This window comes from Lontra canadensis, unplaced genomic scaffold (assembly GCF_010015895.1).
Source record: "Lontra canadensis isolate GAN:19392208 unplaced genomic scaffold, GSC_riverotter_1.0 scaffold16, whole genome shotgun sequence".
Classification (NCBI taxonomy): Eukaryota; Metazoa; Chordata; class Mammalia; order Carnivora; family Mustelidae; genus Lontra; species Lontra canadensis.
In genome coordinates this window covers 8,980,176-9,001,589 of record NW_022631010.1, presented here as the reverse complement: position 1 = coordinate 9,001,589, position 21,414 = coordinate 8,980,176, and the positions used below count along the sequence as shown (strand labels likewise).

The 21,414-nt window shown below is 42.6% G+C and overlaps 1 protein-coding gene across 1 annotated transcript in view; it reads left to right on the top strand.

Annotated features, from left to right (window-relative positions):
• The first annotated feature begins 12,839 nt into the window (after window positions 1–12,839).
• The window catches only part of FERMT1 (fermitin family member 1), a 31,515-nt gene continuing 22,940 nt past the window's right edge, over window positions 12,840–21,414 (top strand). The window contains exons 1-5 of the mRNA XM_032859159.1: window positions 12,840–13,006; window positions 14,838–15,071; window positions 18,164–18,310; window positions 19,325–19,538; window positions 20,490–20,592. Of these exons, the coding sequence (XP_032715050.1) occupies window positions 12,856–13,006; window positions 14,838–15,071; window positions 18,164–18,310; window positions 19,325–19,538; window positions 20,490–20,592 (849 nt within the window). The 5' untranslated portion in view covers window positions 12,840–12,855. The remainder of the gene's footprint in view (window positions 13,007–14,837; window positions 15,072–18,163; window positions 18,311–19,324; window positions 19,539–20,489; window positions 20,593–21,414) is intronic.

Below are 21,414 nucleotides of genomic sequence, written 5' to 3'. Positions count from 1 at the left end.
CAATATGGAGTTTCCTCAAAAAGTTAATAGAAGCATCTAGGTGGCTTAGTCAGTTAAGCCTCTGACTCTTGGTTTCGGCTCTGGTCACAATTTCATGGGTTGTGGGATTAAGCTCCACTTAGGCTCTGCACTCAGCAGGAGCCTCTCCCTCTGCCCACCCCCCTCACACATGTACTCTCTCTCAAATTGATAAATAACTCTTTTTCAAGAAAAGTTAAAAATAGAACTACCTACAATCCAGCAATTGCACTACTAGGTATTTACCCAAAGGATACAAAAATACAGAGTCAAAGGGGTACATGCACCCTGATGTTTATAACACCATTATCAACAATAATCAAACTATGGAATGAACCCAAATGTCCCCTGACTGATGAATGGATGAAGATGTGGGGTATATATATAGTGGAATATTACTCAGCCATCAAAAAGAATGACATCTTGCCATTTGCAGTGATGTGAATGGAGCTAGAGTGTGTTATGCTAAGTGAAATAAGTCAATCAGAAAGACAAATACTCTATGACTTCACTCGTGTGTGGAATTCAAGAAACAAAGCAGATGAACATATGGGAGGAGGAAAAAAAGACAAAAGAGAGAGGGAAACAAACCATTCTCTCTTAAAAATAGAGAATAAACTGAGAGATAGTGGAGGGAGGAGAGTGGGAGATGGGCTAGATGGGCGATGGGTATTAAAGAGGACACTTGTGATGAGCACTAGATCTTATGTGTAAATGATGAATCACTGAATTCTACTCCTGAAACCAATACTGCACGGTATGTTAACTAACTAGAATTTAAATAAAAATTTGAAAAGGAAAAAAAACGTAGTCTGGAGACAACAGCATCAGCATCACCTGGCAGTTTGCTAGAATGCAGATTCTCAGGCTCCAACCCAGACCCACTGAACCAGAGTCTGCATTTAAACAAGAAACCCAAACGACACGTAGGCACATTATAGTTTGAGAAGTCTTGAACAAAGGCATATGAAAATGCTTTATAAACTATACAGCAATAAGCACATATTATTATGACTGCACAGCTATTTGCGATAAGTACCCTCGCTATTTCACCCACGTGTCAACAGCAGGTTTCCCAAGGCCCTGGTAGAGCACTTAGCAGTTTAAATATTTAACACAAGGCGCTGTCTGATAACAATAAATAATAATCTTAGAGGAGTTCTGATATATTGCTTGAGAGTCTATTTATGGGTCCAATCTCTCTGGAAAAATACTCTTTAAATTTTTGTGTGCACGCACTACACTTTACCAAAATGTCCAGGACAGCTTTAAGTTAGGGAAAAGGACAATTCAAAACAGTAAGTTTACAGGATTAAAATAAACTATGTATATACAGATAACAGAAAGTTAGTGATCCTGTTCAGTATTATGGAAATATATGTATCTCTACTCCATTAACTAAGCAAGATTTATGCAGTGTAATTTTTTAAAAATTATCTTATTTGTTTCCCATTCTGCCTATTGGCATGAGAGGAAGGGTCTTTATTCAGATGCCATTTGTAAGAATTGTGTCCCCAGGGTACCTATACTCTGATTTGGCCACAAAGTCAGGGGTTGCCTAACCCTCAAGGCTTGATAATTTGCTGGAACAACTCACAGAACTCAGAATAATGCTATATTTATTCTATGAGTTACTTATAAAGGAAACAAATGAACAGCAAGATGAAAGAGGTAGATTTAGAGTGTGGTTTTAGATGGATCCCAAAGATAGGGACATTTGTCCCCTTGGGGTTAGGGTGCACCCTCCTTCTGGCATGTGGGTGTGCTCACCAATTCAGAAGTTCTTCAAAACCCACATTTAAAGGTTTTTATGGAGGTTTCTTACCATAGGCAGGATTATAGCAGTTAGTGATTAACTCAATGACACACCCCTCTTCCCTCCCCGGAGATTAGACAGAGGTGCCAAAAATTCCAAGATTTTAATCAAGGTCTGGTCTTTCTGGCCACCACCCCACCCCACTCCTGAAGCTATCTAGAACCCCACCAAGAGTCACCACCTTAGAACAAGAGACACTCCTGTCATTTGTATCATATGGGAAATTCCAAGGGTTTTCGGAGCTGTGTGTCAGGAACCAGTGGAAGACCAATATCTTCCTTATTATACCATGACAATGTTTACATTGTTTCATAACTATAATCCATATTTGCTTTGTTTATAGATTACTTTTTGAAATTGAAAGTTATCATTTTGTTTCCTTTTCTTACAGCCGTTTGCTTTCCTGAATTTTCTAACTGACTTTATTATTTTTTTGCTGTATTTTCCTTTCACCATATCCCAGGTTTTTTCCCAAACTTCTCATAATGCCAGATTTTCTTTGAGGTCTTCATTTGCCCGGGAGACCTCTCCCCGGGGCCCTCGATTCTCCCTCTCTCCTCTTTTTGGATTGGATTTACTATTTCCTGCCTCCTGGGTATTCCCCTTTCTTGATCCACTTGCTTGTTTTTGAAAATGTTTTAGAAAACATTGCTTGTTTTCTAGGGCAGGTTATGTGAGAATTGAATTTTCTGAGTCCTTGCATGTCTGAAAAATATCTTGACTGATCATCTGGGTACAGGATATTGACTTGTGTTCCTTTGTAAGTAAGCTGGTTTTTCTTACTGAAAGTTTTTGAATTTTCTTTTTTTTTCCCCATGGTGAGCTTATGTTTCACAATTCTGTCCTTTGGTGTAGCTGCTTATTCATTTGTTGGGTATCCAGTAAACTCTTTAAACTGAGGTTCATGTTCCTTATCTCTGGGCAGTTTCTCATATTAATTCTGTGATAATTTATTCCACTCTGTTTTTGTCTCTTGTATTAATCTTCCAGGTTTCTTATCTTTTTATTCATTTATTTCTAGGTTAAATTTTGTCATGTTAATTTTACTTCATAAAACCAGAAAAAAAGTAAAGCAAAGATTCAAAAGAATTTTTTTGTCTCTCTTGCATATTGGAGGATTTCCTTAAATGTTAAACATTTAAATGTTCCTTTAATGTTTGAGGATGGGGAGGTTTTTTTGTTTTGTTTTGTTTTGTTTTTAATCTGTTTGGGAGTTCAGTGTCCAAGGTTCTACCGATAAGGTTTGCTTTAGGGTAAATGAGAGGAGAGTTAGCCTTTAAACCAGGTAACCCTTCCAAAGAGACATTTAACTTCTATTGGGTAGAGCCCCCTGGATTTGGGCTAGCAGGGTGGAGTTCTAGCATTCACACACTTAGCCAATATGCGATAGTGGGGGATTGACTGTCTTGTAGATAGACATTCTATTCATTCCCTTTTTTTCGGCAACATATTTCACTTCCACTGTCTGCCATACCCGGAATTTCCAAGTCCTGAGTTTCTCTGAAAATATTCTGGAAAACCTCAGGGACATCCCCATTTTCATATACTCCTAGACTATAGATTGTACTACCCTTCTTCATTGCCAAACGCTTCTTCTTCAATTTTCTATCCTATAGAAAATCTTTGAAATCTCTCACTGACTGATGACCTTTCTCCTGTTAACATTTGTTATGGTAGATTTAGACCTTCTTATTCCGATTTTTCTTTTAAGATTTTATTTGTTTATTTGAGTGAGAGAGAATGACAGAAAGGGAGAGCATGAGGAGGGAGACGTCAGAGGTAGAAGCAGACTCCCCGCCAAGTAGGGAACCCAATGTGGGACTCGATCCCGGGACTCCAGGATCATGACCTGAGCTGAAGACAGTTGCTTAACCAACTGAGCTACCTAGGCGCCCGGAGACTATTATTTTAATGGAGAACTCAATAGGGAGAAACAATAAATAGGAGTAACCAATCAACCATCTTTAACCAAAAATCAATCAGATTAAGTTAGATTCAGAAAAATAAAGATGACCATTCTCACACTCAGCATTCTAGATTTTTTTTTCAAAATCATGCCCACTACCACATAAATAACCAGTGTTTACTGAACATCCATTGCCAGAAAGTAACATAGAAGTCATTCCCACATTTCTGGAGCACCCTGCAACTGCACTAGGATTTGGAAAGAGTTCACTGTGACCCTTTGCTACCAACCTGGATGTAATCTCTCAGTTTCCCTGTGGTGCACTCTACACGGGTTCACCTGAATGCCAGGTCCTCCCCTTCTCTGATCCCTTACATGTGAGCAAGGAAAGAGGAGAGGTGAGTACAGTCCTATCTCCCTGAGAACACCCTCACTCCTTCTGATTTATTGACTTCTCTAAATTAATTATTGAACATTTGCCATGTTTCAGGCTCTGTGCTCAGTGCTTTACACACATTCTCTCATCTCATAGCACCCAACAAAGTGGGTATGACTACTCCCAATTTTACAGAAACAGAAGGTTTCGGAGAAACAAACTAAAATTTTCCCAAGCCTTCTGATCTATTTAAAGTCAGCAGTACAAGCAGGTAAACCCAGAGTGGTCAGTTTCCAAATGTATGATGTTCTCTCTCTGCTCCAGCATTCAGTCCAGGGTCTCCTGTGGCATTCAGTTCCCGTCTCTCCTCAGTCTCTTCTGATCTGAGAAAGTTCTTCAGGTTGTCTACTCTCAGGACCCCGATACTTCTGGAGAGTATTAGCGACTGTCCTCCCATTTGGGCTGGATAATTTCTCATGGTTAAACTGAAGTTATGCGTTTTGGGCAAGAATACCACGGAAATGATGCTGTGTCCTTCTCAGTGTATCCTATCAGAAGATGGGGGAGGTCAATTCGCATCACCAGCAAAGATGTTCATTTTGATCACTTGGTTAAGGGGATAGCTACCAGTTTTTTCCACTCTGGTGTTACTATCTTTCTCTAGGTCATTGACATTTTGTAGGAAGATATCTTGAAACTGCCAATATCCTGTTTCTCATCATATTTTTATTCACTAATTTTTAAATCTATCAATGATTCTGGGCTGCGATGATTGGGTGGAAACCCCAAATACATCCTGTCTCCACATCTCACTCACTTCCAAAAAAGTCTAACTGTATCTGAGGGACAGAGTCCAGGTCATAGGCCTGTGCCCCAGCTGCAGGGGAGGTTGGGAATGTGAGTTCCAATTTCTAGATGGGGATGCTAACGTAAGGATTTCTCCAAACATAAAGAAGACTTTCCGAGGATGGTCGGTAGTCACGATGCCCACTATAATCACCAAGCTATTTTAAAATGAGAAAAACAAGAACACAGAACAATATGTGTAGAATACAGTCACTTGTATAAAAAGCAAAAATAATCTACATGCATGGACTATCTCTAGAAGGTTCTAGAAGAAATAGGTAACCATTTTCTCTGGGCAAGAGAACTTTATTATCAAAGAGTAGGAAGATTTGATTATCTGTATATATTCTTTTGTACACATTGATTGAGATGGATGTAAAGGAAGAAAAGTGAAAGAAGGGAGAAGAAGGGAGAGGGAACAAGGGAGACAGTGACCATCTTCCTTGCTCCTCTCATCCTTGATAGTCGGCTCTATTGTGGCCTCCAGCAAGGCCTGCTTACTTTTCTTTCTCCATCTAGTGCCTACAGATACATCAGGACACACCCTCTCCACCCTCGCAAGGAGAAAATTATAGAACTTGCCTGGGCATAGAAAGTGCTCATTATCCATCCAGCTGGAAAGGAGGCACATTTGGATTCTTTGCGCTGAACAGAACATGTTTGCCACAAACATGAGCAAGCTCCTGAGTCCCAAGGACTAGGTGAAAATAAAAATGCATTTTAAGTACCCGTTGTCATTTCTTAGTTGCTGGACATTTAGCACGTTGATAATATTTAATAAAGAAGTTTATGTTGGACAACATCCTGTCTGGTCAAATAAAACCATCAATCCAGAGAAACCCCACCCCTTTTCTCCTCCCAGCAGCTTTTTCTCATTCTCTCTCAATTATATATAATTTTTTAAAGCTCTGAGGGCTCATTTAGTGGAAGTGGAAAGGTGCTGGAGGAGGGAAGTTGCTAGTATTTAACAAGACAACTAGGACCTTCAGAGGTCCTCTACTTGTTTACTTCCCCTTCCTGTTCAGTGAATAAGAACGTGGTCACAGCTCTCACCCAGTCCAATCCACTCATATCCCATACGATAAAGCAGACGTGACTAATTTACAACTGGAGGACACTAATCCTCAAGTCAGCATATGGGTGTCTGGTAACAGTTATTGTTTCAATATTTATTTGTACCATGAACACATAACATTTTGAGGTCAGGAGACCTCCTCTTTATCCTCCATCTTTTGCCAACAAAGCTAACAAGAACTATTTGCTAACTTAAAAACATCTTAAAACAGGGTGCCTGGGCAGCTCAATTGTTTAAGCAACTGCCTTCGGCTCAGGTCATGATCCCAGCGTCCTGGGATTGGGTCCCACATCAGCTCCCTCTGCCCCACCCCTGCTTGTACTCTCTCTCACTTGCTCACTCACACTCTCTCTCTCAAATAAATAAAATCTTTTAAAACAATCTTAAAACAGTTTTCTAGAGACTACAGTTTATTATAGGCAACTATCAAGCTTTTATCCAATGCTTCAAAATCCATCTCAAAAATCATCTCCTTGGGGCGCCTGGGTGGCTCAGTGGGTTAAGCCTCTGCCTTTGGCTCAGGTCATGATCCCAGGGTCCTGGGATTGAGCCCCGCGTCGGGTTCTCTGCTCGTCAGGGAGACTGCTTCCCCCTCTCTCTCTGCCTGCTTCTCTGCCTGCTTGTGATCTCTCTCTCCCTCTGTCAAATAAATAAATAAAATCTTAAAAAAAAAAAAAATCATCTCCTTTCCAACATCTTTTCTCACACTTCTCCCAACTCTGCAAAGTTGGCTGAAGTAGATATCCCTCTTCTGAATTCCCTGGCATCACAACTATGATCTGAAGATAAAGTCTTTGTGCCTCGATAATCTGAGTATTTTCAGCACATGTCACAGCGTCTAGCCCAAAGTAACACAATGACTGAATGATTTATTAAACTAATTCATTACTCGATCAGGATGTGTAAATTAATTAAATAACTGATTCAAATTGTTGATTCTGCTTGTTTTTTAAGAGACAGAAAGGGTGAGTATTGCTTGTTCATATATAGATATGAACAAGCAATTTATATATTCAAGCCCAGAATACACTTTTTAATTCATTTCTGACCCAGGACCTTAGGGATGTGTTAGACCTGTGTCACAAGAATGATAATAACCACGGGTTCCAGGGTGGCTCAGTTGGTTAAGCATCAGATTCTTGCTTTTCACTTGGTTTATGATCTAAGGATCGTGGGATCGAGCTCCATATTGGGCTCTGTGCTGACCATGGAGTCTGCTTGGGATCCTCTGCCCCTCCCCTACCTACTACTCTCACATTCTCTCTCTCTCTCTCCACACACACACACACACACACACACACAAGCACAAAAATGATAATAACCAGATAGTAAAAAAAAAAAAAAAAAAAAGCTTAGGACACACAATATGGATGAAACTCAAAAACATAATGTAGAACAAAAGAAACCAGACATTAAATAGTACATACCATCTGGTACCATGTATATACAGTATAAAGATTAACAAAACCCAGGTAAGGAGTTATAAGTCAGGACAATGTTTATGTTGGTGGGGGGTGCTAGTAACTAAAAAGGGGGACCAGGGAACTTCTGGGGACTGGTAAGCTGGATGCTCATTACACAAGTGTAATCAGTATGTGAAAACTCATCAGCTATATAATCATAATTTGTGCTCTTGCATATAAATATATAGTATTTTAATTAAAAGCTGAAAAAATAACATAGACCAAGCAGAAAGCTTAAAGCCAGTTAAATTCTTCAGCAAAATCCAGATATTTTCAACTAATATGAGACACCAATTTGGTAGAAATAAAGCCATTAGTACTTCAAGTTCACACAGGAGATCTTAAAGAATGTCTATGTTCTAAGCAGCCACGAACAGTCTCCACAAAGCAAGACTTTAGACACTTTCTGCCTAAGATAACATAATTGTGCTGTTGGTATTGGGTACGTAGGGAAGTGGGACCGATCACAGTCGATGCCCTTCCAATAGGTGACAAAATTTACCAAATCAAGAAATTCAGTTTCATGTTTAAATTATTTTGTTTTAATTTTAAAATCCCATATTTGCTAACAATTATTCAACTTATCTTTTTATTTTTAAAAATTTTTTAAAGATTTTATTTAGTTGAGAGAGACAGAGAGAGGGAGAGAAAGCAGGCTCATGAGCAGGTGGGAAGGGTAGAGGGAGAAGCAGACTCCCTGCTGGGGAGGGAGTCCGATGAGGGGCTCCATCCCAGACCCTGGAATCATGACCTGTCCTGAAGACAGATGCTTAACCCACTGAGCCACCCAGGCGCCCCTCAACTGATCTTTTTAAGAATGTTATTATTTTTTTTAAGTAATCTGTACACCCAAACAGGGGCTCGAAATTACAACCCTGAAATTAAAGTCAACTAACCTTTTTTAAAATTAAATGTAAAATATTTAAAAACCATTATAATGGCTGAATATGGTAATGTGCAAGAAAAACAAGGATTCCATTTCTAAATTTGATAGCATTTTAAATTATCACGCGCCATATACTTGGTGTAAATCGCTAAAGTCTATATTATACTGCAGGAAGTTCTGCCATGGACTGAACGAAATCTCGCACTGGTTGGTGGTGGACATTCCACCTCTACCCATTTCACAGATGAGGAAGACATCAAGGCCCTGACTGTCTCCTTAAACCACTGCATCCATAGAACTCAGCCCGATGCCTGGCATGTCGTAAACACTCCTCAGAGGTGTGTAATATGAACCAAAGAGGCTTGGACAGGTTGTGCACATTGGCCAAAGTCACCAACCCTTCCAGGGTGGTCCAGCCTTCTTTGGGAGGAAATCCGACAGGAAGGTCACCGGCGAGACGAGGCGATGAATCTGAGGCGGGCCGCCCAGTTCCGGCCTGGGGCATGGCCTTGAGTTGCCCCCGGGTCTCGCATTGTGCATATTTTGGGCGCCTCGCCCTTGTCGGGGGTTTACATCACCCTCTTACTCAGAGATGAGCCGCTCTCGTTTCTTCCACCCGGCGCTCGCAGGTCCCCCAGGCTCTTTAAAGGGGAGAAGGGAGTCTCCGGACCCGGACGCACACGGGGGTGGGAGTGATGGGTGTACCTGGAGGGCAGGGCACGGAGCCGGACTTCAGCCACCTGGGCTAGGCCCTGCAGGGTCTCGGGAACCCCAGAAACAGGAGGAGGCCTGCGAGGGGCCGGTGGAGAGTTCGCTCGAGGGGCGCAGGCGACGGGCGTCCGCCCCAGTTCTCCCCGCCCTCCCGCCGCGCCGCAGCCCTGCGGGCACCCTCAGCCCTCCGGACTCTGCCGCCTAGTGCTTCCCCTCCCCGGGAGCGAGACCCAGCAGGCCCGGGGCTGGGCGTGCCCTCACCTGCCCCGCCGCGCGCCGGCCTCGGCCGGGCCTCCGGGGTCCGCGCAGGGCAGAGACCGCGCACCCCGCGCCCCGCGTGCTGCCGGGGGCGGGCGCCGAGCCTCGGCGGGAGGTCCCGGGCGGCTTCCCCGTGGGTCCAGCCTTAGCCTCGAGCGGCCGCCGCGAGCGCCCACCCCGGCACCCCGCTTCGCGCGCCCGCCAGGCCTGGGGCGCCTCCGCCAGGACTCCGGGGGCGCAGGGGTCCACGTGCGCGTCCGCAAGGCTGCGCGCCCCCCGTGTCCGGAAAGCAGGTGGGTGCGGAGGGCTTGGGGCTGGGGTTCGGGGCGCGGGGGAAGCTGAGACGGGCGCCGCCCTGGCTGGAGACCCCTGCTCTCCTTTCTTCAGCCCCCCTTGCACGTAAATAGCTGCGGAATTAAAAATACCGTCCGTGTGGCCACTTTGTCTGGCCTTGTGTATCTGGCCCGGCAACATAAACTCTCCGTTTAGCCGCGGGGGCCGCCCTATGGGTAAAGGGGCAGGTTTCTGTCCACCCACCTCACCCCCTCTGGCCCAAGGACCCTGCAGGACTGGCAACCGACAGGTGGAGTGGCCTTTGGACAGGCACACTCTCTGATATTCCAGGGGAAGCATGGGGGCTATTCCCCTCATCTTTCTGTCTGCCTGGCTGGCTGTCTGTCCTTCGTTGCATTTTCTGTAGACAAGGAGGACAGAAGGAGGTGGACTGCAGGACTTCCCTTCCCAGGGAAGGCAGGTCAACTGGCGCTCTTGGCTTTCTGTTCTGGGCTCCTTCGATGTCTTTTCCCAGTTGGAGTTTGCTGCTCCCCTCTACAAGTAGCAGCTTGTTGCGAATGAGAAGTTCACTGAAGGTGCAGAAAGATAGGAGAGGAATGCGGGGAAACCAGATTGTCCAATTTAAGCCTGAATTTCGCTGTAAGGGAATCACAGTATATTATTAACTGCATGAGAAGTGGGTTTTCTTTTTTTGTTGTTTTTGTTTGAGAAGGGTTTTGATTGCCCAAGTTAGGAAGAGACCAATGTCTAATACTGCAGAAACAAGCAGTAGAGTCACTTTAAAGTACAAATTTTTAAAATAACTACACATCGAACCATAGCAGTTTAGAAATTGTGAGGGTCTTAATGTCAAATAGTTCAATGCCACGGTATGGAGTTATCTTTATTGCTTCCTCACTGGGAAGGATATTAGTAGAAATGTTTAGTGAAGCCTCCTGAGAGTTTAGCTAATGTGGTTTTAAGAGTTTTATTTCATACTGGTGTTTCAACTTTATGAAAGACCTGACCCAGGGTAATGGCTAAGAGTTTAGAGTTGGAAAGACTTGGATTTCTGTCTGGGCGCCGCCATCTAATTCGCTGTGAGGCTTCCCACAGGTTGCCTAACCTCTCTGAGCCCGAGTTTCCTCCTTTCCAAGGGGACTGTTGAGCCGATGAAGGAGATAACACAAAATAGTGGTTCAAACAGAGTATATCACACAGTGATACTTGAGCCTGATGATGACAGTGATGCAAGTGGTTAGGCCCAATATAGTCATTACGTAGCCTTCACTGGCCATGCAGGAGATCTGTGCATGGGGAGGTACAAGCATTACATCCCTTTTGGTCATACAAACACACAAGAGCTACTTCTGAACTCTCGAATTCGACTTGGACAAATAAAATCTGTTCTAAGCCCATTCAGATTTGCAGGGTATTTTTTGTGTATTTTGAGATTTTTTTGTGTATTTTGAGATTCTCTTATGGTTTCTTTCTTTTTTTTTTTCCATAAAGATTTTACTTATTTATTTGACACAGAGTGAGTGAGAGAGACACAGAGCAAGCATAAGCAGGGTGAACAGCAGGCAGGGGAGAATCAGGCAAGCAGGGGAGAAGCAGGCCCCCTGCTGAGCAAGGATCCTGGTGTGGGTCTCATCCCAGGGTCCTGGGATTATGACCTGAGCCAAAAGCAGAGGCTTAATGGACTGAGCCACCCACGTGCCCCCCTCTTATGCTTTCAAATGTGAATGGTTTCAAATGCAAACAACACTGGTATACCACTGGGGGTGTAATTATTATTAAAAATAATGTTCCTGGGGTGCCTGGGTGGCTCAGTGGGTTAAGCTCAGGTCATGATCTCAGGGTTCTGGGCTCTCTGCTCAGCAGGGAGCCTGCCTCCCCCCCCTCTTCTCTGCCTGCCTCTCTGCCTACTTGTGATCTCTCTCTCTGTGTCAAATAAATAAATAAAAATCTTAAAAAAAAAAAATAATGTTCCTCAGGTGTCACCACAGTCCCTGGCTTAATATTGATTTGGGTAGATTGAAGGGCAGAATGGAGTCCTGAAGCTAATTTTTCATGTGGCTGTTTGGACTCAAAATTGTGAGCCACAGACCAGTGGTACCTCGTGCTTCTTATAAATTCTTATAGATAAAAAATTTAGGTGCACCGCACATCTGCTGAACAGAATCTGGGGTGAGGAAGATCCCAGGGGACTCATGCACTTTCCCTTGGAGAAGTCCCTTTTTAGGAGTTTGAGTGCACTGATGTTTCTCAAAAATAGGCCTTATGAAAACATGGGCATCTCCTAAGATGTCTTTACATAGTGAAGTGAAAAAGATGTGTTATCGTTTAAATGACTAATTTTTCTTTTAAGTATTAAAATAGTGAGGAGTGGTAGTATCATTTGTTTCCTGTTTAGAAGTAAGAGCCCTAATTTTAATTCTGCCAATTTCAGATTTCAGTGTTCCTATTACCCCCTGATACATTTCAGTCTTGATTCTGTGTAGCTTATTTTATTCTCGTTCCTCCAATAAGAGAAAAACTCTGATTTTGAAGTTCTCACCCCATCCGTATTTTGAAGAGTGGGCTTTGTACGTCTCTCACTCCTGTTTTAAATATTTTGCCGGAGCTATGTCCAAAATTTTAATTGATGCACTTAATTTATTAACTTTTATATACCATAAATTGGTAGCTCAAATAAGTCAAATACATGACAATAATTTTAATGACCTTTATCTTTATATACATTTAAGGTAAAACTACATAGTATATGACTGAAATAGAAACTATTTTCCTATATTCCCATTTTTTGAATTTTCATAGCAGAAGATGTCATCAGTATTTATCGGAGGAGGGGTGCCTGGGTGGCTCAGTGGGTTAAGCCTCTGCCTTTGGCTCAGGTCATGGTCTCAGGGTCATGGTCTCAGGGTCTTGGAATCGAGTCCCACAATCGCCTCCCTGCTCAACAGGGAGCCTCCTTCCCCCTCTCTCTCTGTCTGCTGCTCTGTCTACTTGTGACCTCTCTCTCTGTGTCAAATAAATAAATAACATTAAACTAAAAAAGATGTTGAATTAAATATGGAGCACTGGACACACTGCCGAGTTTCTGAAGAAGAGGCTAACATGAGAAAAAGTTTTGCCCTGCAGGGTCTACTGACAAGCTCCAGCATCCTTCTCACATTCTGATCCGTGTCCTCCTTTTTCTGTGGCAGACGCCTGCATTTGCCACGATGCTCTCATCCAGCGACTTTGCGTCTGCTTCTTGGGAGCTCATCGTCAGAGTTGACCATCCAAACGAGGAGGAGCAGAAAGAGGTCACACTGAGAGTGTCTGGAGACCTGCATGTTGGGGGGGTGATGCTCAAGTTAGTAGAACAGATCAGTAAGTTATTGTTTCTTTATGGTTTCCCTATATTTGAAACCCTCTCTCTTGCATCAACAGTCAATGGCTGATCTAGGTCGTCTGATCGTCTAAGTTTTTCTACTTATTTATCTTACCAATCAGAGAACAAGCTCCTTCCCACAGGAAGAAGAAGAATAGAGGATCCTGCAAAAGCCATAAATGGAACCCTTCAGCCACCCTCATAAAAAGTTGAGTCTGGTGGCAAACTAAAGCTCTCCGGTGGGTATGAAACCATGTCCCCACAGGCTCATCCCACTGGTGGCATCTGAGGTGACTTTAGGTAGCATGACTTTAGATGACTGTGTTGATTCTCTTTGTTAAAGTTTGGTTGCTCAGTGAGAAAGTCTGCTCAGTGCTAATGTATCTTCTAATACATATCCACCATTTGCTACTCTCCCTGTTTAAACAAAGGAAGAGAAGTCTTAAGTGTCAGTCTTCACATCAGGAATCAACATGATCGACCTAAAACTTAACAGTGTTTTTCTTTTCTCTTATTTGTTTTTACCTTCTATCCAAAGTTGTCCAGATGCTGACTTTTCATTTACACTAATGAGTTGGAGATTTTTTTTTAAGTAAGTCTTCATTTAAGTATAATACGTACAGAGAAAAGTGCACTTATCATTCAGTGTACTGTTCAATGAAATTTCAGTCATGTAGTATCCACGCAGATCAAGAAATAGAATATTACTGACTTCCTCCACCCAAGTACCACATCAGACACCCCCCTCCCCCAGTCACTGCCCCACGAAGGGAAACCACTATCCTGACTTCTAACACCATGGGAATAATTTTACTTGTTTTTAAACTGTATATAGGTGCACTCACGTAGAACATACTTTTATGCGTCTGCTTTCTTTCACTTAACGTTATATCTGTGAGATTTACCCATATTGTTGCATATAGTTTGGTTCGTTTACTCTCATTGCTGTGTGATATTGCATCATGTGATTAGGCCACAATTTATCCATTTACCTATTGGTGGGCATTTGGGTTGTTTCCATTTTCAGGGTCTTTGGTGAGTAGATAGAGGCATTTTCATTGGGGTATAGCTCAGAGAGGAATTACTGCACAACAGGACTTTCTAAAATAGTTACAGAATCTATACTTCTACCAACAGCACTGAAAGAAAAGTTTTCTAACAAAGTGAGAGAATGAGAGAAAGAGAAACATGTTTTAAAAAACAAATAAAGGATGGACTGTTGGTTCCAACATTGACAAAGGAAGAAGATTCAACTTTGATGTCAGCATTGAAGGAGGGGAAAGAGTCCACACTGATGCTGACATTGAGAGAGAGAAAATACTCAGCTGATCTCAGTGTAGACACTTCGGAAACTGGGAATCTGGTGGCGGCGCTAAGAGAGCTGGACATTATGGGGGTGGGGAATGTCGGCTTTATAGTCCTTGTGTGCAGATTTTGGGAGATAGTGGTTCCTCTGCGGAGCAGTGATGTAAGGATTCATTTCTAGTAGGGAAATAATCTTGGTTGAAGTCGAAAACTCCTGGCTTTCCCAGAAAGGACCATGCCCCTAAAGGACTTTAGGGAAAAGAACTCCAGCTTTTTTATCAAGAACAAAATGTATGTTTCTGTTCCTTTCACTGTGTTCACATGTAATCAGGATAAGGTTCAGTCTCTGTTTTCTACCTGCCCCACCTTAGAGACTTTGAAGACAGTCCAAGGCTTGTTTGAGCCTCTGGTTGTAAAAGGAGATGGGGAGCTGAAGACCATTTGTAGGTTTCAGCTCTCGAATACAATGAAACGGACTCTAGAGTTCTCTCTCATTTCACTTCATGGTATTTTCCATTTTTGCAGACGTAGCCCAAGACTGGTCAGACTTTGCCCTCTGGTGGGAACAGAAACATTGCTGGCTTCTGAAAACGCACTGGACTCTGGACAAATGTGGGGTCCAGGCAGACGCAAAGCTTCTCTTCACCCCTCAGCACAAAATGCTTCGCCTCCGCCTGCCAAACGCGAAGACAGTGAGGTTGCGAGTCAGCTTCTCAGCTGTGGTTTTTAAAGCTGTCAGTGATATCTGCAAAATCCTGAGTGAGTACCCTAGAGGGGCCCTGTGCCCTTTGGACTGTTGGTGAAGGAGGACAGAGAAATTATGTGTGCTTTCTGCCTACAAGCAGTTGGCTTTACAGAACACTTCCTTTACTAGGAAGCATACTTTTCAAGTTTTTTCTGGGGACCTTTGCCGTGCAAGTGGAGTTGAACCAAATGGAACATTATTGGAGAAATCAGATTCATTTCCACAAAGCTTAACACTATTTCAAAAGAGATCTGTAAGCAGAAGAAACAGACCCATTAAGATTATCCCCCCACAAAAAAAAAAAATAATAATTCTTTTAAGCTGTGCTAATATCATCATTATTTTTAAGGCAAACAAGGAAGTTCCATTCAATCATCATCACCATAGAGCTGATGTATCTTTATTGTTTTTGAGATAATGGTGTTTCAGTGTCTTAATTGCTTTACTAACACTTCACTACAGCAAATAGTCTATCCACAAAAATTATCTGTGGAATTTATGTAAAGCAGGAAGTTATACTTCATTATGGATTGAAAACTAATCCTTACAGTTTTAACAGTCTTTAGGGACAACACTGCCCAAACCATGTATTTGGGGAACTTCTATAATGGAAGTGAACCCTACGTCCTTGTTTAATATTTTCTTGTTTAATATTTTTCTTGTTTTCTTGTTTAATATTTTTTTAAAGTGTATAGGTGCATTCTTTGGTTCTAAGGCTAAGATTTGGCATTTGAATACAGTATTTACGATATATGAGTGAGTGATCTCTCTTCCCCATTAAACTATAAACTGCTCATTCATTCATTCCTTCAACAAATATATCCTGATTAGGCAGGCATTGTGGTGAGTGCTAGGGATTGGTGAACAATAAAAACAGTACCAAACCCCTTCCCTTATTGAGCTGACATGCTAAGATGAAGAGACAAGAAAGAATGAATGTAAAAGTAATTTAAAAATAAGATGTTAAAAGGAGTTATTTGGTAGAGAAAAAAAGAAAAGCTCTAACAGTATATGCAGGATTGGGAGTTCCAATGTTGGGCAGTAGGGACTGCTATGGTATTAAATAGGGTGAAGACAGAAACCATTACTTGAGCATGCCCGAGTTCCTAACACCTAGCATATGGGCACACGTTTGCTGCTCATTAACTATTAAGTGAACAAGTGAACGGAACCTTCCATTTCAGAGCCTTCCATTTCACAGCAGTGCCTCTGGTACATGGTGGGAAAATGGCGAGCACCAGGGCGTGCTGTTTCCAGCAATATTCCAATGAGGATTGGAAAACAAAGGAAATGATAAAATAAAGCCCAGTCCACAGTAGACGAGAAAGACACATTGTGGCTGGGGCCAAAAACTTGAGGTTGCAACATATATAGATCTGGAAAAGAGAAGAAGTCAGACATTCTTCTCTTTTCCAGAATATATCTTCATAGTCATTCTAAAGGGCTCAACCTGGCATTTCTGATTATTGTCTTTTGTATCTGTTCAACTGAAGCTAAATAATATTTAGCAATATGATGGGTGTTCTCACAAAGAAAAGGCAAGATGCAAATCTTGGGCTTAGAGATACAGGTTTGGTTTGGTTTGGTTGTTTTGTTTCTAATGCTCCTACTGGAAATTCTGATTCATCTCCTGGTCTCCTCTATAAATTATGCATTTGGAATGGGCACAGGTATGGGTTGCAACCTGACCATCAAGCATCCTTGGTTACAGGGGAAGATGATGAAGCTGAACTGCTAGCCTCAGCCTCAGCACCAAGCAGTGTTTAAACTGCAAAATGGCAGGACCTATAGAATGGGTGCATCCGCCTCCAGGAAAGCTGCTTTCAGATTCTAACCTGCACATTCCCTGGCTTTTACTTGGAATCACATAGCAGCTCAGTGTGGTTAATGGTCATCAGGTATTCTGATTGGCAATGGCAATTATAAATATATTTGACTAATGGAGAAAACTGGGAATCCTCTTGGTTTGAGTGCTCCAGAAGCAGACCCTGAGACAAGAATTCAAGGACAAACATTTATTTGGGTGAGAGGGGGGAAGGTGATTCCAGAAGACACTGGTTGGGGGTAAGGAGGTAAGGCTGGAAAGAGAATGCCATCCATAAGAGAGTGTCACCAACCCAGTCGCATTTGGGGCAGCTGGGGGCTCCTGGGAGACCATGTAACATGCCTCAGAGCTGGCCTGTCCAAGGGGTGAGGGACCGGGAGGGTTAATATACCACTCCCATCAGTCATTGAGGGCTGCCCTCGGGGAATGTTAATTCTCTGAACTCATGTGGCCTCTATGTGGCCTCTGCACTCGTATGCAGACTATGGCATCTCTGTGGCGCAGAGACGCTTGTCTTAGCACCCACCGGAAGTTGCGTCAGAGCGCGCGGAAGTGGTGAGGGCGGGGAAGAGATGCGCAGGGCACCCGGGCTTCCTGCCAAAGGGATGAAATTAGTGATCGGGCACAGTGTAAGAGAAAGGCTTTCAGGATCTATGTTCTATAAAGAAAAAGGGGAGTTCTTGGTTGTTATTTTAGAAAAAAAAAAAAAAAAAAACACTGAAAAAAGAGACAAAAGAGAAGGAGGGAAAAATTAGTAGTGAACAGATAATGCAAGAACAGCCAAGTGCTGATGGTGGTTGAAGCTGGCTGATGAAAACACGAGGCGGCTATTATACTATTCCTTTTGCTTTGGTTATCTTTGAAATATTTTCATAATACACTAAAAAACAACTAGGACTTTTATTAGAATAAATCTCCCTCCACTCTTGGACATTCCCCTCGCCCCACACACACACGTGCCTGCACCTGTTTTAGGAGTCTCTGGTCCCCTTCTGTTTCTTCCAAAGAGGTGTAATTCAGTTCCATTGACTTCTCAGGAATTTCCTGAGAAATGATTTCAGATGCCCAGCATGACTCTGAGTCTTAGAAGGAATTTTTATTTTACTTTTTTTTTTTAAGTTTTATTTTATTTCTTTTTAGTAATCTCGATGCCCATCGTGGGGCTTGAACTCACAGTTCTGAGGTCAGGAGTCACCTTCCCCTCCAACTGAGCCAGCCAGGCAGCCCCCTTTTTCCTTTTTGATAGTTTTTCATTTTTCTTTATATTTATTTGTTTGTTAGATATCAGAAGATCAGAAGAACTTTCCTTGTTAAAGCCATCTGGTGACTATTTTAAAAAGAAGAAAAAAAAAGACAAAAGTAACAGGGAGCCCATAATTGAAGATATTTTGAACCTGGAGGGTTCTCCAACGACTTCAGGTCCACCGGGTATGATTCGTGACAGCTGTTTTATTGTTGTGTTTCATTCTTAAATCCAAAGATTTCTTAAATCCCAAGACATTTCCCGCCCTCTGCTCCTCTTTCCCTCGTCTTCCCATCCCTCCCCTCCCTTGCCCCCAAAGAAGGACTAAAATTTCAGGATTCCTGTGATGAAGAAAGGATATGCAATTAATCTTAGAGCTCACAGAATATTTTCAATAAGTTTTGTTTTGTGGCTCGCTACTTTTTTAAGTGAGCTCTACACCCAGTGTGGAGCTTGAACTCATGACCCTGAGATGAAGACGTGCTCTACACACTATATACATTATTGGTTTCACTGTGTATATTATGTTGTTGATGAATGCAAAACTTTAGGGGAATTGGCTGTGAATCTGGGGGAAAAGAGATTAGTTGGATCACTCAAATAATACTTTTCTCTTCCTGATTCTATCTTCATGTGACTCTTTCCTGAATTCGGTTTAAATTTTGCATTGGGCATCTAACAAGTGGGCAGGTAAAAATTCTGGAAAGACACTATCCTTGTCTTTTTACATAGACATAAATCAATCTCTACCTTGCTTGCAATAAAGGTCTTCTTGCATAGTATATCCCAATGCAAAGAATAAAAACATTTTTTGCACTTTCCTTACACAGCCCATATGATTTATAAACCATCAACTAGCTGGATTCTTAAAATTGGCAGGTACTGTTATTTGCCTAAAGGATTTGCCCAAAAATAAAGCCTGTACATGCTCTTTTGGGGGACCTTCTGTTCTCTGATGGTGCCAAAACTCACTGCTGAAATAGAATTTTGAACTGACAAAGAGAGAGTCCCCAACATTTGCCTGGGTTGGTTTTAGGCGTTTTTATGGACTATGAGTTCTCTGCCTTTTCAGGACCTAAAGTGGTACAAACATTTAAATTCAAAATCCATTTGGGTATAAGCAATGTCAGCACCTATTTTTCTAAAGACCCTTCCCCCTGAACCTCGTATCATAGTGCATGCTTCCCTTTGCCTTGCAGTCAGTCCTGGCTTATACAGTAAAACCATGACTCCCACGTACGACCCCATCAGTGGAACACCCGCATCCTCCACCATGACTTGGTTCAGCGACAGCCCTTTGGCGGAACAAAACTGCAGCATCCTGGCATTGAGCCAACCCCCCCAGTCACCAGAAGCACTGGCAGATATGTACCAGCCTCGGTGTCTGGTTGACAAAGCCAGGCTTAACGCAGGGTAAGGACATGGCTCCATTTCGCTTCTCTGTCACCACGTTCCTCTGTTATGAGGCTCACTCTCCCCCACTGGACCTCACACCCCCACTACACCAGAGACTGTATCTCAGTCATCCTTATTTACCCCCCCAGACCTGGTAGGGGTGGACATTCAGGCTATCTTCATTCCATGGGACTGGATGGCATTCATCCCCGTCTCATTCTGTTGCTCACTTTTATTCTCCACCTCTCCACACCTTACCATGATCCAGTATTTATTTTTCAGCTCTAGAACTGTGCCATCCAGACAGGAGTCACTAGCCACAGGTGGATATTTACATTTCACTTTGAATTTAATTAAAATTAAAGTGTGGCACTAGCTACACTTAAATCTTCACTAGCCACATGTGACTAGTGGGCAGTCTGTCAGGGCAATACAGAATATTTACATTGTTATAGAAAGTTCTAGCCAATAAGATAGACCCAGTGTTGAGTCAGACCAGACAGAGGAGAAGCAGTGCACGAAGTCAGCAAGTAGAGATTTCCATTCTGGCTCCATGACAAGGCACATGACCTTGAACATAGCACTTAATGTCACTAAGACTCTATTTTCCCACCCATAACACTGAGAAAATAGGAACTGCCTTGGCTTCTTCACTGGGTTACTTTAAAGTATCAGTGTAAACAAAATATACATACAAAAAACACTTGGAAAGTTATTAAAAGCTATAAAATAAAATGCAGATGTAAGATAATTATCAAGTCCTCTCCCTTACAGATTTTTGGTTATATTACTTACTCGGACATTGTTCAGGGAAATACACACACACGTATGTGTATATCTACATCTATGTGTATATAAATGTAAATACATGTATATAAATGTAAATATGTATAGAAACATATTAGGTAATGCTATAATAGGTGTGTGTAAAATTGATTAACTATTAAAACTCAACCTACTCTTTTCCAGTTGGCTGGACTCCTCACGTTCCCTTATGGAGCAAGGCATCCAGGAGGATGAGCAGCTGCTGTTACGATTTAAATACTACACTTTCTTTGACTTGAATCCCAAAGTAAGATACTTTTTATCTTCTTCATTTTTTTTAAAGATTTTATTTATTTATTTGAGAGAGAGAGAGAATGAGCAGGGGGCAGGAGGGTAGAGGCAGAGGGAGAAGCAGACTCCCCATCAAGCTGGGAGCCAGACGTGGGACTCGATCCCAGGACCCCAGGATCATGACCTGAGCCCAAGGCAGATGCTTGGTCAACTAAGCCACCCAGGTGCCTCTTCTCTCTCTCCCTTTTTCAGTGTGAAGGCCTAGAAGTGGAAGATCCAGTCATTTAGTTCTCCGAATTAGGGTTAATTTGTATAATCTTCTGTTTAGCTCTGCTCAACTCTCTAGTCTTTTCACGTAAAAGCAATGACGTGATCAGCTGCCCCTGAGTTAGTGGGAGCCTCTCGGGGTCTTCCCTCCCAGCGTGGTGTGTGCTACCCCTCTCCATCCCCACGAATGGAGGAACAAGAGGAGAGTGGCTCACAGAGCTGGATTCTCCTAGGAAGGAAGGAGCATCCGAGCCACGTTTAAGAGCCGGTTCTCATGAACAAGCCAGGACCCCATGATGGTCCATGCCACACTCCCCACTGCAGGGCCAGATAAGAATTTGGTGATGAGAAAGAGAGACCATCTGTATGACCACCCCAGCTGGTCAGCAACTCCCATTAAGTGCCCATCTGCCTCCTGACGTTTACTAGGACAACTGAGGGATGAAGTAAATCCTCTGAATTTCTGCCCCTTCCTTGGCGCTGCTTGGCCTGTTTGTGGAGTTGTGAGTCAGCACTTAACCTGACACATGTCAAAAATATAAACGGGCCCTCCAAGTGCACAGGGTGATTT